Here is a 15689-nt window from a genome sequence, read left to right as displayed (position 1 = left end):
TTATGTTGTCTCATTGGATTCAACTTCTAAATTAACTAGATGGTGCCCCTCGCGTTGCTACGGGAATCGGTTGCAATACATTTCATTTTATTGTGTGGAATTTAAATATTTAGATTAATAAGATGTGAACCAAAATTAAAAATACATACGACTTACTCCCTCTGTAAAGAAATGTTCGTAGAATATATTTCTTTACCGAGAGAGTATTATATTTGATTATCTATATTATAAATATTTACTAAATATTAGTAGAATAATAGAACGAAACATATTTTTTCATGCATGGTTGCATGTGGTGGTGAGTCTTTTCCATGCATGATTACATATTGAGGTGTTATCTCATCAATAATTGTATGATGACGTGACATGCTTGATGTTGAGATGCATTAGTTAATAGGATTTAGTGTAATTTCAGTTCCAAACATATAATTCCATATATGTGTGAAAGTCGGCCGATCGCTGTTACATGAACGTCTCCCTTTGCCCCTAGATGACTAGATCGATTGTAACTTGTGACCAGCGATCCACGTCTTCCTTATTTGCATAAAGTTGAAACAAGTGAGCACATGAATCTACCTCCATATGCAGGGAGCCTTGCTTTGCTTTGTAAGTTGTAAGGAAGCTTCCGAGTAATTGCCGTGCCTGGTTCCATAGTTTACAGAGTGAATTGCAAAAAACCATCATATTTTAAGTTCACGGCCGGATTTGCTACCACATTCCTTGCCCGCCCCAAAAATCTACCAGTATCCTTACTAATTTTCTCAATAAACCCTAATGACATGTTTGCACAGATTTAAACCGATTTTGACAGAAAAGTCCCACCCGTAAGTGCTGATGTGGCATAAAACGGCCAACGCCGTTTGTTGACCGTCAGCCCATCTCTCCCACGCCGCTGCTCTCCCCACTGGATCGCGCGGCCACCAAGAGACGCTTGTGTGCTCGACGGCGCTACGCCCCTGCCTCCCGCCGGCCTCCGGCGGCGCCACCGGAGAGCGCCGCTCCGCCGGACCTCCACACCTCCTTCCGCTCCCGTCCTCCCTCGCGACGCCCTGAGCCGCCTCGACCTCATGCGTGCTCACGACCGTGGCACGCCGGCCTCGCGCACCCGCATCCCGCTGGCTTCCGGCGAGCCACCGGAGGGTGCCGCACCGCCGTACCTGCGCACCTCCGCCCGCTCCTTCCCGGCCTCCCTTGCGACACCCTAAGCAGCCACGAACTCATGCGTGCTCACGGCCGTGGCGGCCCGGCGCCGCGCACCTACCTCCCGCCGGCCTCCGGCCGCGCCACTGGAGAGCGCCGACCCTCCTCCCTCTTCGTTCCATCCTCCTCGTTGTCTCTGTTCCGTCCTCCTAGCTGCCCAGCTCCGTGGGGTCATGCGCACGATCGTGGCCATGGCGGCCGGCCGGAACGGACAACGCCGTGTGCGGGGAAACGGCGGGAGGTGCAGGGTGAGTGTCCATGGGGTTCGCCGTCCATCCAGTAGCGGGAACAACGACGACATATCCGGCGGCGATGCCCTCGGCGTTCGCGAGCTCCGCAGCACGCATGCACACAACGTGTTTGAGAAAATGCCGCACAGAAAAGTGTTTTGTAACAGAGTAGTGCTAACACTTACATGTGGACCCCATGTCTAATATAACGGTCAAACAAATGGATTTGACTTTCAGTGCCAAGTCAGCACTTACAGGTGGGCCCAACCGGTCAGAAATCTGATTAAATGGTTCAAACCGGTCATTAGGGTTTATTGAAAAAATTAGCAAGGATACTAGTAGATTTTTGGGGCGGCCAAGGAATGTGGTAGCAAATCTGGGATTGAACTTAAAATGTGATAGTTTTTTGCAATTCACTCTAGTTTACATTTGATCTTCTTTCTCCCAGAACAAGATATAGCTCCCACGCTTAGCATGTCCTACTCCTACACAGCTACACCTACGCGCGTGCGGCGCACAGACGGTTTATAGACGTGGATTCATTGAGTCGTAGTAGTGGCTGAAGTAAAAATGTGAACAAGTGGTTGGAGCGTCTGCTTCACAAGCTATATATGCTCTTGTAATGAATTGGCCACGTATATTTGCTGCACATAAGGCCAACTCCACCGCGTGACCCATCCGTGACCTATCCGGTCTGAATTTGTCCGTTTGAGGTAAAATACGACCCAGCGGTAATACCCAAACGGACAGAGTTGTCTTTTGGACACTTTTTTGTCCCGGCCAACCCTAAATTTGGAGCAAACTTGGTCCAAAAATGCTCCCGAACGGACAGAAAACGGACACTCTCCTCGCCCCTCTCGTCCGCTCCTGTCCGCCCGTGCCTTCCCTCTGGCCCACAAATCAGTGAGAACGAGAGGCTGGGGCGCGTGCGCGGGCGGGGTGGCGCCGCGGCGAGGGCGCGGCCGAGGCTGGACGAGCGCGGGCGGGGCGGGGCGCAGGCGGCGGCGAGGCAGGCGCGGGCGAGGCGAGCCGCAGGGGCGCAGGCGGGCGCGGCGCGGGGCGGCGCGCGCCGGCCTGCAGGAGGGCGAGGCTGGGGCGCGTGCGCGGGGCAACGCGAGCTCGGGGCGGGGCACACACGGCAGGGCGGCGGCGAGCTCGCGGCGAGGCGGCATGGCGAGCTCGCGGCGGGGCTCCGGGGTGTGCGCGGCGCGGCATGGCGAGTTCGGGGCGAAGCGGGGCGGACAATTTAGGATCCGAGAGGCCTTCTGCGCGTTGGGTGCAGATGCCCCATACGTCTGTCCGCCTCCCGGACGTCCGTTAAATCGCACCCCAAACGAACAAAAGCGGACGTCTATAGGTCACGAATGGGTCACGCCGTGGAGTTGGCTTAAGGTACGCAAGGGATTGTTGCGTCAAAGACGCGACATGATCATGTGAGCACGCGGTGGCATGTGATGTGACCATGGCAGCAGCGGAACGCCGTCCTCATCTTGCACATGCCCTTTTTGGCATGAGATAGTGCCACGCCGCGTTACTTGCTCCCGTGTTATCTCCCGGCCGGGACATCGCATTCAACAAGCTTTCACTCCTGTGAGAGTCCGCGTTGCTGCCAAATGTTTTCACTCAGCCTTTGATTGGTTGTTGCTGCCATGGACCGCAGGCACATCTCATTTCGTTACAGGTTAATGAAGTCCATGCACGCACTGTTAGTGCTCCCTACGTAGACGCAGGAGAGAAGTAGACTTTCCGAGCGGATCGCATGAGGAAAAAAATACGTACCTGCCGGCTGCCGGTGATGTCGTGTGCACTATTGTGGCCATGGATGCATCATCGCAATGTGCTACTCCTAGATGATCGACGTTAGGAAGGAATAGCGTGGACAAACACCTATGCCAAAACTACTCTAGATGGCATTGTCAATTCATGCTCATTAAACCCTAAACCCTGGACTGGAGTAACCTTATATCAGGACACACCGATAAAGTTGGTGTGCTGACGTCACTCACTCCTAGTGGCGATGACTGGACGGCATGAGGTTACAAGGAAGACGGGTCGCGCTTGGGTAGAGCTTTGCCGTGCCGAAAATTGCTCGTCGTGGACGAGCTCGCGCGCTCACGTTATCGTCACGCGTTCGATCAGCTGGAGATGCGAGATGCCCGCCGTATCGTAGGTGGCAGGTGAGGAGAGTTAATGCACGTACGCGACGGGCACGAGACGCCGTGGGAGTCGATGTTGTTGACGACGTGAGAAGAGGGTTAACGATGTTGTTTTTTTTTTGCATCGAACTCTGACTTTATTTAACAAATAATTATGCGGTTACAGTCTGCCCGTAGGCTGTTGACAAGGAAATCTGGACTCGCATTGAGCTAGCAGTCCGTACCCTCCGTTGCACTAGCGCGCTGTGCACATAAGTGGGCCGGGAAGTTAAGATCCCTACTGATATGCTGAACCGAGAAAGAAACAAAATTAAGGACTAAAGCTTCAAGTTCACGAAAGATAGGCGCAGCAATAGATCGTGAGTTGCCGCGCGAACTCCATTGGGTGACCAGCTCCATGCAGTCGACCTGCATTATCACATGTGACATTCCACGTAGATGAGCAAAGATCACACCTTCCTGAAACGCTAGGAGCTCAGCAATGAAAGGATCAGAGACCCCCTCTAGCGGCTTGCACCAAGCCCCCACAAAAGAAATGTGAGACCGAGCAACGCCGCCTGCTCCTCCTGACAACGCATTTGGGAATACTGAGCCATCAGTATTGATGGTAATCCACCCCACATCGGGGGGGTTCCAACTCCGTCCCGCCAGCACCACTGGGCGACGGTTAGGTAGATCGAGTATGGCCAGGGTTTCATGGATCCACTTGAGCGCTTGCACCGGGGAGAAGCCCTCCTGATCGTGGGTCCATTTGTTCCTGGAGGTCCATATTGTATGCATGATTGTGATAATCTGACACTGAGCCTCTTCAGAAAACATCGCATCGAGCACAATATCCCGTGCCCATGTTAGCGGATGCAGCCTCGGTAGATGGAGATCAAACCGATCCTTCGCCGCAACCCAAAACTGCTTGGCGTGTGAGCATGAGATGAGTGCATGCATCAAGTCTTCATTCATGGCCTTGCATAGATCGCAGCGGCCAAGTGGTTTGATGTGACGGTGCTGTAGAGTCATGTAGTCTGGCAGGATGCCACGCAAAACCCTCCACCAGAAAACCCTAACCTTCGGCACCACCCGTAGTTTCCAAAGTGCGGTCCACAACTGTTTATTTGCTGATGAAGTGTCTGTTATCGTCCCTTCCTCTAGAGAACTAAGCTCGTTCCGAGTCATGAGAAAGCGATATGCTGATTTTACAGTGTAGTTACCCGACTTTTCCAACGACCACGCCAAACTATCTTCCCCACCTGATCTGTTCAAGGGTATATTAAGAATCGCCTCAGCATCGGGGTGCAGAAAAATTTGGCGGACCAAACTGACCTTCCAACTCCCAGTGTAGTCATCTATCAGCTTTGAGACAATGTGCAGGGGCGCTGCCCCTAATCTACCAGTCGGTTTCATAGTGACTGTGTTTGGGATCCAAGGATCATTCCAAATAGATATAGATGAGCCATCTCCTATTCGGTGGATCAGTCCCCTCTCCAAAGCCTTCCTGCCTGCGATGATAGCCTTCCAGGTAGAGGAAGCTCCCTTGGGTATCGAGGCTTGGAGAAAATTTGAGTGTGGGAAATACTTTCCCTTCAACACTCTAGAGCATAAAGAATCTGGTTTGGTCAGAATGCGCCAGCCTTGCTTTCCAAGCATTGCTAGATTGAACATTTGGGGATCCCGAAACGATGTTGTTGACGTATCGTTTGTGCACTGTTCTGTGCTGGAAGTACGGGAACGGCCGGTAACAGGGTTGTAGATTTTTTCTGATGGGCGGCCCACCGAATGTATTTAACCTAGCCCACGGGTCATTGTTGGTCTGGTCGCCATTCGATCCCCAAATCGAGAGACGAAATCCTAGCCGCGCCGCACAGCCTATCCCAAATCGAAGCAGATAGAACCGTAGCTTGCAAAGATGGCAGATCCAGGTGTTGAAGCAGTTGCTCTGCCAATCGTGCCTTGTCCGGATTGCGGCAGGAACGTGGTGACATACGTAGCGCGGCGCGGTCAGAATGCCGGCCAGCGTTTCTACAAGTGCTGGAATCACAACGTAAGTACAGTTTCCTGGATTGGATTTCGGAGTTTTTTCTGAGGTTTACTTGTTCAGATTCCAACGAGGTATGGTTTGTTGTGAATTCATGGCCGCCATCAGGGGGCGGATGCGATTTCTACAGGTGGAAAGAGGCGTACGCGGCGCATGTGGCGACTCTTGGACAAGCAGCACCTGCAGTCGGGCAAATCAGGGCAGTGCAGATGCAAGGCGGGCAGGCGGATGGAGCTCAAGTTGTGCAGGCGCCTCACGTTCAGCCGGGGCAGCAAAACGGAGCGCCGGAGGCGTGCAGGCTGCATCTTTTGCAAGCGCGGTCGCAGGATACATGCTTGCGGCGGCTCCAGTTGCGGGTCGTCAGGGTCCCGCAGTGTATCGAAGTTGCTTCTCAGAGCAGGAACTATGGGGTTCAGCTCCTCTGCAGTTGAACTACTACTGCACGCGTGCTGTAGACGTTCATATCGCCCGTCAATTCCCATCTGGCCGCTCGCATTTTACCTACTTAATCCTGTTAACAAAAAAGCCTTCATGTACACAGATAAGTGCTTCCGTTCACACTGCACACCACGCACTAACTAGACTGGAGAGCAAACAGACTGAGGCAGGCGCGAGCAGACGACCTTGCCGCCGGCGAGGGTTCGTATCTCCGGCCAAGCGCACTCCCTCCCCGAGCGACGGTCCGGCGGATGGACCTCCATGCCCGCCTGCTGCACCGCGGCTGTGTCCCCGGCTTGCCCAGGATCTGCCGCCAGGCACCGTTCCTTGGCCTCACCAGCCGATGCCGTCCCCTGGGGCTCGCCGGCCGACGCCGTCGACCGCAGGTACGTGGGAGCACTCCACCGTACTCAGGCTGGCTGTGCCGTCCGACGCCCTCCACCTTGATGGAAGCTGCCCGCTTCCTCCAGCCGCTCGCCGATGGGGATCTGCCGGCCCCGCGCCGCCACTGCCCAGGAAGGAGCTATTCCTCCTCCTCTCCGGCGTGTGGGAGTCCGCCGTGCAGGCGCTTCTCGAGCTCGGGAGAGGCACAGGTTAGTATGTGGCTAGCTCATACCTTGTAGTGTGTAGCATGACAATATATTTGGTCCCCTGTCCATTGATCTTGTCCGTGCAAATCTTCAGAATTATATGTATGTAGCTTGTGTTTCTGAATGTTGCTGTGTTGTGGTCTAAATACAGATTGTTATCTTACTACAATTGCATTTGATTTGATTGCGCCGTTGTGTCGTGGTCAGTCTCACTATCCATAGAGATTTTGGCATGGTTCTGACTAGCAAATTTCTAGAATACTGTAAATCAGTTATTGATGACCTTAAAACTACTTGAAAAAGGCTAAGTTGAGGTTCATCCGTTTGGAAACCAGGATACTGTGATGTAAATGCTCAAGTCCTTGCCGCTTCACACATCAGCAAAACTAAGTGCTACTCTGCTTTTAAAACAGATAAACAGAAGCAAACGTTCCTCTTCCTTTCTCTTTGCCTAAAGGAATTACAAATACCATAACAGGATGCGAAGGCTGCTCTCTCTGTATTTGCCTTAAGTACTAAACACATCACAAATAGAAGGAATTACTAGCTGCAGTTCACGGCTGTAGTGATGGCTGTACTTGAGGTTGATGTAGAGGAGCCGAATCCCACAAATGCATGACTCTCCTCTTATCTCCCTATCGAACTGTTGTCATATCCGAGGAAAATATGAATTCTTTTCCAAGTCCCAAATATCATCGGCTTCACTCTGTAAATTAAATAGAGATATAACAGATTACACAAAAAAATCATATTGCTTACAAATGGAATTTAGGAATTTTGGACAAGATGAGTAGAATACCGTTAGTAAACGAGCATAGTACCCATATTCCTGCAAACCATCTGCATTTGTTCCAGTCATTTTCTCCATAGGTGCTTTGCATTGTGCAACTGGAATATACCCAAGTCCAGAAGCCCCAAGCCTCCATAACAAGTCCAGAAGCCCCAAGCCTCCTTTGTCGAATTAAATTTCATGCCAATTTGAGGCATCCAACTAGGAATCATATTTGTCCTGTAAAAAAGCATATCTTAATTTATTTGTCTAGTTACACTACAAGAATATGATGATATGGCCTGAGAATTTAACAAAATTGAGTGTACCTGTTCAAATCTTTGTTGGAGTTGGTCATATTCTCCATTAGACCTCGTCGTTATATTCTCCATTAGACCTCGTTGTTTCCTTTTTTGTAATCTGTAATAGCATAGCAAACTCAGTCTATAGGAATTCCCTTGCTGCCTTGAGAACATAAATACAATTAGAGGATATGTCACATACCTTGAGATTGATCATCTTTTTTTTTGCTAGGAGAAGGAAGGCAAAAAGGAGATCATCTACATTAATCTCCTGTCAAGTATTGGAAATCCCAAGTATTTGATGAGAAAAGCACCTATGGTACAACTTGCATGTACAAATCTAACTACATTCATGTATTTTATCTTCCTCTATTCAAAACAATAGGGATCACTTCTGTTAGCAAAGCACCTATGGTACAACTTGCATGTACAGATCTGACTACATTCATGTATTTTATCTTGAGCTTATTCAAAACAATAGAGATCACTTCTGTTCAAAGTTATTTTTCACTCTAACATCATCTAAAAGGTGCAGGAATAAATTTTGGATCTCCTTCCGTCCTTATCACTTCTGATTTTTCTACTAGTTGTTTGGAGGGTTCGGCTCCTCTGCAATTTAGCTGCTGAATTTGTTAAAGTTAATGGTACCTGTTTGAATCTTCATTGCAGTTAGTCATATTCTCCATTAGACCTTGTCTTTGTTTTTTGCAATCTGCGATCATGTAGCAAAATCAGTCTAGGAATTCTCTTGTTGCCTTGAGAACATGAATAGAATCAGACCACGTGTCACATACCTTGGGATTGATCAGCTTCTTTTTTGTTGCTAGGAGAAGGATGGCAAAAGTGAGTTCAAAAGGGAGATCATCTACACCACTTGCAGATCAGCATGACGAGGACAATCAGTACAGAGATAGGGCAAAAGGGAGATCTTAATGCCACTTAAACTTGCAGATCAACGTGAGGAGGACAATCGGTACAGAGATAGGGCAAAAGGGAGATCCCCATGCCGCCTATAGATCAGCATGTACCTTGGTCACGTTTTGGCTACAAGGAGGACGACCAAGAAGGACTGGGGAACGCCCGCAAAAAAAAGCACTGGGGAAGACGGGGGGAGGAAGGCATGGAGATCGCTGTTTGGCGCCAAGGTGCGTTCTGTTTGGCGCCAAGTAGCCTTACCAGATTTTCCACCGGACAAATTGGGTGTTTGTTTTCATTTTTTAAGAGAATTAAGTGGGGAAAATGAGAGCGGCCAGATTGGAATTGACGGGCGATATGGATGTCTACAGTACACGTGCAGTAATAGTTCGACTGCAGAGGAGCCGAACCTGGAACTATGACAGTTTCAGTTTTCTTTTCTGCATAGCTGGAACTATGACAGTTTCAGTTTTCTTTTCTGCATAGCTTGGTAAAGCCATTTCCAGTGCACTCATCCTGGCAGCACATGGGGGTCGTTCATCATCAGGTGCACGCCCCATACGGATTCTGCATAATCCAGATGCATGTTTGTCAGTAATATATGTTTGAAGATGTTTGTCAGTAATATATGTTTAAAGCCTTCTTCAGTAGATGGCATGCTCATACAGAAACCGATATGATAAACATGGTTCGAATATTGTAACAAGATCTTAGCAATTGGAGCTATGATTGAACGAGAAGCACAATGTCGTAGAGCTATACCTTTTAGCCCAACCAGGAGCTTGAGGGTTGTCTTTGCCTGTAGATTGCTCGGACGCCGGTGCGGACAGAGCAACCCCCTCGCAAGTGCTTATCAAATCCATTTGTAAGTCCAGTGCGTGTCTCCGGCATCACCAATGCTTGATTCAGCAGGCGCGCATACTAAAGCTTGGCTTGCACCATGGTCCAGCGGCGCAGATGCGCCGCCCAGATCCGGCAGGGGAAATCTATTTTCAAATTAAGAAGTATACGTGTGAAATTATCAGCTACGTATTGGACCTGCCACAGAAATCATAAAATGGGGGTGCGAAAATTTACCTGTCGACTGGATATGATAAGAACTCGATTCCATCGCCTCCGGTGGTCGGGGTCTCCATTGCCACGAGCTTCTCGCCTTATGCGGCGGACCAAGGGAGACGACAGTTTTGGCATTTAGTTTTCAGTGCCGGTCGGGTGACCATGGTCCCACATCATGGTACAGCCTTATCTGTTTCGCCCACAGCGGTGATGTTTTTATGTACAGTACTACTGCACCTGTACCAACGGAGCATGACAATCCTGGACCGAGATGTTGCCATCATTTCCCACGTCTCCGTCTCCGCGCGTCTGTACTGGACGTCCGTACGGTTGCTGTATCCATACACCCGCATAGAATACAGTGCGCAACGCGTCGTTCATTCGCTCGTCCAGCTAGCAGGAGCGTGCGAGCCCGTCCGCACCGTCGCCGTTCTTCTTTGCCGTGCTCGCTTCCATATCATGTACCATGGGCGACCGACACGTATAGCCCTTGCCTTTACTCCTTTCTTCCTCACTCCACCCCTTCCGGAATCCGGACCATGGAGCTTTTTACCTCGCAGTTCCTTTGCCGGATGGCCTCCGTCAGACCCTCACCGTGTATAAATACTCCACACCCGCGCACTGCTACCAGCCTACCGTAGCCACTCAGCAACTCCGTGCATCTCACGCCCTCTTAGCTAGCTCGTGCCAGCGCGCGATGGCCGCGCCGTTTCTGCTCCTTCTTCTGCTCGTCGTCTCTGGGGGCGCTGCAGCGGGCGGCGACGACGAGGCGTGGCTTTCCCGGCTCGAGCTCCGAGGCATCGACGACCCGGGCCGTGGGCACGCGTCCGTCGCGCCGGAGGAGGAGGTGTTCATGGACGTTATTATCGCCACTGACGACGACGAGGCGGGCGAAACGCCCCGACTCGAGTTCCGTGGCATCGACGATTCGGGCCGTGGGCACGCGTCCGTCGCGCCGGAGGAGCCGGTGTTCACGGCCCGTGTCTCCACGGACGACGACGAAGCGCCTCGGCTCCAGTTCCGAGGCATCGACGGCTCGGGCCATGGGCACGCGTCCGACGCGCCGAAGCAGCAGGCGTTCGTGGACGTTATGTCCGCCAACGGATGCGCGAGGTTCGCGGGCCTCCTCGCCGCGACGGCGAACGCGGGCGAGATCTTCCAGCAGCGCCTCCTCGACGGCCGCGGCCGCGGGCTCACTGTCTTCTGCCCCGACGACCTCGCGGTGGCGACGTTCACGCCCAAGTTCGACAGCCTGAGCGCCGACGACCAGCTCGCCGTCCTGCTTCACCACGGCGCGGGGGCGCGCTACCGGAGGGAGCAGTTCCAGGCGTTCGACTGGGTGTGGGTGGGCTCGCTGGCCACCGACGCGGCCACCAACAAGAGCCACGCCATCACCATCCGCGACGACGGGGACACGGTGCGGCTGTGGCCGTCGTGCGGGAGCGGCGCTGGGGTGAAGGTGACCAAGACGGTGTCCGAAGAAGCCCCCTCGCCGTGTACGTCGTCGACGCCGTGCTGCTGCCGAGCCACCTGCGACAGAAGCTGGATGGCGGCGACGAGCCGGCTGCTGCGTGCAAGCCGTGCGGTGGCTATCTCCGCTGGCTCCACTGCTGCATCCCGGCCTGGGTAACGATACTCGTGGCCGTGGGCAGCATGGTCTGCACCGTGGTGGGGTTTCTTATCCCGCAGGACTGCTGCCGCAGGATTCACTGAACAACAACAAGAAGGCCGCTATGTTAGCGGTTAATTTATCTGGTTAAGTTCAACCGCACTACTGAATAATCCTCTTACATCTATATGGCACTCTATAATTATGGTTGTGCGTGCTTGTACTGTTTAGCCCAGCACATAGGAGTATGTTGCTGCAGCTTGTCGCTTGTCGGTCCATATCACTGTTCTGCGTGTGAGTGCGTGGTCTGCTGTGTTGGCTCCTGTGCCACAGCTTAATTTGCATACGCCACTTGTACATATTTTTCCTGTTGCAAAATGTCAGATTCAACATCGGCCTAGAAGTCGAGAAAAAAGTAGTCAAATCATGCTATGAATAGTAATCCCTTCAATCCATAATAAGTATCGTGATTTTACTTTAAATTCAGAGGGAGTACTTACTTGAAGGCGTGCTATGAATTTGGCCCATAAACATGATCAATGCAAAATTATTATTTTTGTTTCTCAAGTTATATTTCAAATTTGGACTTGAGTTTTTATTTTGGAAAAACTTGAGTTTTTTCTGACGCGATAGATGTATGTGCAACCGATACATCGGCGATCGAATAAAAAAAAGACAAAACAATACCTTTTTTTTTCACGGTACACCCGATACATTCTCCCCCATTATATTCACTTATTCTCAAGAAAGGATCATCTACTGCGCACATTACATATTGGTAGAAGATCCACCATTACTCACCTCGTCAAGACTCTTGTATTTATATTTGTGTGCCCGTCAATTATCATTTAAGGAAAGGACAAATACAAGACGTCATGCATCCCATTTTCCACTCACTTGATACAAAATTTTGTCTTCCTTCCGCCTACCCGTGATAGTCTCTCTCTGCCCCCCCCCCCCCCCACACACACACACATAATTTGTAGATCTGGCGACGAGTGAAGAAGCAAGTGCTCGTTTCCTCACCATCTCGGTGCAAGCGGGCGCCGACTTTGTGACGTGAGATGGTGGTAGCGCACAGGAGGACGTGGTCACATGCGCGGCCAAGGTGGGTGTCAGTGCGAGGAGCCAGTGAGATCAAATGTCAAGATGGTTTGTAAGTTTGGTGCACTCTTTACTTCCCTACTTTGGTCAGTGTTCATGGGCCTTATAGCCGAGAACTTGAGTTGTTCGATGATACGTTTGAGAGAGGAGATTCAGTTGTTATCTTCCCAGTAAAATCTATCTAAACAAATTTGAAATTTATGAAATCTTTTGGTTAACAATTGCCTTTAAATTTCAAGGAATACTCATTACAATCTGAAATGAATGTGTATTGTGTGTGAAATTAAGAAATATTTCAAAAGCAACTGCAAAATCTCTATAAATGCAATTGAAATGTTTGATTTTGAAAATTTGACACTAAAATGTGTCTCAAGCATTTTTGGGATGCAACTGATAAATTTATGCAAATGCATTCTGAAATCATATAAAACTAAAAATGTTGGATATATGAAATGCAACCAAAAACATTGATGTAAAATGCATTTCGAAAATGTATGCAAATAAAACATATCCAGAAGTGCATGAAAATGCGTTGCATGTTTGTGTGATCAATTGAATGTGATTGAATCATGAGTGAAATTCATATATTTTTTACATTTTATATTTTTTAAATTTCACATACATTTTTTTAATTGCATGAACTTGTTTTAAATGTCAAAAATATTTTTTAAAATGCTTTCAGCATTTTTAAAAGTTAAACCAACAATGTATTTGCACTGTGTTAACATTTGTCAAATTCTCGGTTTTTTAAATGTAAATTTACGATTCAGAATTTATATGTAGTTAGAATATTTCTGAAAATATGAACAGAAAATAAGAAAGCATAGAAGAAAAATGAGTTAACATGCACGATGCTACTTGGGCTTGCCCATTAGTAGCGATGCGGAGGCGAGACGAGCTTGCGTCTTGCTGTGGGTGAGATACTTTTTGCTGCGGGCGAGACGAGCTTGCGTCCAAGAAAAAGAGTAAAATGCACTGGCGGTCATTAAACTTGTGCCCATAGCTCACTTTAGTCACTGTACATAAGAATACGATTAATACGGTCATTATACATGACTTCTGATTATTATACGGTCACTATCTATCGTATAGATTCGTATATTATCCAGTTGACCGGTAAGTGGCACCTCGTCAGCTCATTTTCTTGTTTTGTCTATGCATGTCCCACTTTGTCATGGGTGAAACAAATAATTAAAGAAACTAAAATTCTGCACATGCAGGCTCTAGCTGCCGCGGCCAGTTGAGCGCGGGACATTTTTTTGTCAAACAAATAGATTGACGCTTTATTATATATACATTTCATACGACGCACACCGAGCACACGCGCACGCATGGACGGCGAGTATGTTTTGATGGACGTACGTGATATGTACGGACGGCCAGGCCTCTCGGCAGCCACTCTCCATGAGAAGCACATATAGTCAGTCATGCGTGTATCGATAGGCTGCGGGTTAGATCAAGATTCAAATGGTCCGGTCCGTTCTGGAACTGTTACTGAACCTGTGAACCTGCCGCAAAATCCCAGGGCCACGGTTCAGACCGCACCTCGTCTAAGAGGGCAACGGGTAAACCTAAGGTTCGACCCTACTTCTCTGTATACTGAGTGCAGACGGGGGCGCCTATAGGCGAGATGCCCAGTGCTGAACGTACACGTCGTGTTCATGGCTCCACGACAGCAGCATGACCTCCATTCCCGGCTCCGTCGTGCCTCGAGCAGCTGTCGTGCAACACAAGCTACAGGGTGAGCGCCAGCGCGACGAGCGCTCGCTCCAGAGGTCACGGACGGCCGGCGTGGTGGTGGTTGCGGCCGTGGTGCTCCGGACGACAGCGAGACATACGTGCAGCTGGAGCAGAGGCATGAGTTCCGTTGCAGGGCGGGCGTCAGACGTGGCGAGCTGACACAGACGTGCAGCCGGCGCGGCGACGCGAGCTACAGGGCGTGCGTGGGCGCGCGTGCATGCACTTGGCTGGCATCGGCTACAACCGCAGGAAACGGTTCGACCCTAGGGTCGAAAGGTTCTGTCGCTGGCGCGTGTGTGGTGCGTGTCATGCGTGCTCTGTGCTAATGTGTACGTGCGTGTTGTGTGCCTGCGTCGTGTATGTAATGAAGTGGTCTCTTTACATATGCGCTCACTTGGCTAGTGTGCATAGGTTGCACCGGGAGGTCCCATGCGCATAATTTTATTTTTTCTGTCATCCACTGACAGTTGGGACCCATGTAGCCAGAGATAGAGCTGAGGAGATACCGCTGTTTGACCGGTCAACTGGATCAAATACGAAGCAATACGGTACCGTATATTCACTAAAAATCATGTATAGTAACGTATTGACCGTATTCTTGTGTACAGTGATCAAAGTGAGCGATCAACACAAGTTCAATGACTGCCAGTGCATTTTACTCCAAGAAAAAAATACATGTATGCTTTGCATGTCACGGTTTCTAAAGATATAGGGGATCTCTACTAAACTCCAAATGTCGTTTTGCATTCCACAACAAAATTCAAAATAAATTACAAACTTAGGGAAAAGCCTTTCTTATATCTGTTTAAAGAAACCCATCAAGATATTCTTACCATTTGTCCTTTCTGTAATGAACTAATCATGTTGTCGTCAACTACTAAAAAGGGGAGACTGAAAATACATCTAAACCCCTGGTTGTGTTTCAGAAGTGATGATTTATGATTAGTGGGACCGGCAGTTTAATAGAGTATTCTAGACATGTTTAGTCCCAAGTTGTAAAAAGAATGCAGGTTAGAGCCACATATAAAATAAATAGGGGATGTAAGACGCCCTTGGCAGGGATGACCGTACCCATTGTGGCGGGTGATCGAAGACGGTGTAGGATGGCCTTGTCGCGCATGTCGGTGCGTGTTCCATGTTAATTTAGTACTGGCTTTGTACACTAATATAAGATGTTTTTGAAGCTCAATTTAAACTTCAAAAACTTCTTACATTAGTTTGCATAGGGAGTATATGGGTAGAAATGCTCGCAGTCTTGCCCTGAAGATGTGTAGGTGTTTGCGCTGGATCTCGTCAGCAAATGTCGCTGTCCTTGTTGTCCATGCATGATCGGCTGCATCTCGGATTCATAATATCATATCATCACATCGGATTGAGCTTCTAAACTAATTTAATGCAACTTCTGTTCCAAAGTTATGATATCATACATGTGTGAAAATCGATCGATCGCTTAACCGTGAAGGTTACCAAGTGAAACCCAATACATGAACATTTCCCTTTGCTCCTAGATCGATTGTGACTTGTGACCAGCGATCCAAGTCTTCCTTATTT

General features: G+C 49.4%; 1 protein-coding gene, 1 long non-coding RNA gene and 1 pseudogene across 3 annotated transcripts; 2 read left to right on the top strand and 1 right to left on the bottom strand.

The window, feature by feature from the left end:
• Positions 1 to 5377: 5377 nt before the first annotated feature.
• On the top strand, positions 5378 to 9250 carry LOC109776727 (uncharacterized). Of its 2 annotated transcripts, none has more exons than XR_012202037.1 (4): positions 5378 to 5621; positions 5746 to 6646; positions 7947 to 8033; positions 8542 to 9250. XR_012202037.1 is itself a non-coding variant. In XM_073508142.1 (4 exons), exons 2-4 carry the CDS (start codon positions 6305 to 6307, stop codon positions 8602 to 8604), a joined length of 492 nt encoding a protein of 163 aa, XP_073364243.1. In that variant the 5' UTR covers positions 5385 to 5621; positions 5724 to 6304; the 3' UTR covers positions 8605 to 9250. The 2 variants fall into 2 exon arrangements, 1 of the variants encoding a protein (XP_073364243.1); XM_073508142.1 differs by having other exon boundaries at positions 5385 to 5621; positions 5724 to 6646.
• Positions 7064 to 9849, bottom strand: LOC109776741 (uncharacterized). Its single transcript, XR_002236138.3, has 8 exons — positions 9707 to 9849; positions 9392 to 9615; positions 8509 to 9196; positions 8363 to 8426; positions 7917 to 7985; positions 7742 to 7832; positions 7443 to 7652; positions 7064 to 7349 (listed from the first exon to the last, which is right to left on the bottom strand). It is a non-coding gene; the product is annotated as an uncharacterized lncRNA (long non-coding RNA).
• A 285-nt stretch (positions 9850 to 10134) lies between these two features.
• Positions 10135 to 11776, top strand: LOC109776748 (uncharacterized; annotated as a pseudogene).
• The last annotated feature ends 3913 nt before the right edge of the window (positions 11777 to 15689 follow it).

Source organism: Aegilops tauschii, chromosome 2 (assembly GCF_002575655.3).
Source record: "Aegilops tauschii subsp. strangulata cultivar AL8/78 chromosome 2, Aet v6.0, whole genome shotgun sequence".
Classification (NCBI taxonomy): Eukaryota; Viridiplantae; Streptophyta; class Magnoliopsida; order Poales; family Poaceae; genus Aegilops; species Aegilops tauschii.
Note: the sequence above shows the minus strand (reverse complement) of the source record. Positions and strands in the feature narration are given on the sequence as shown.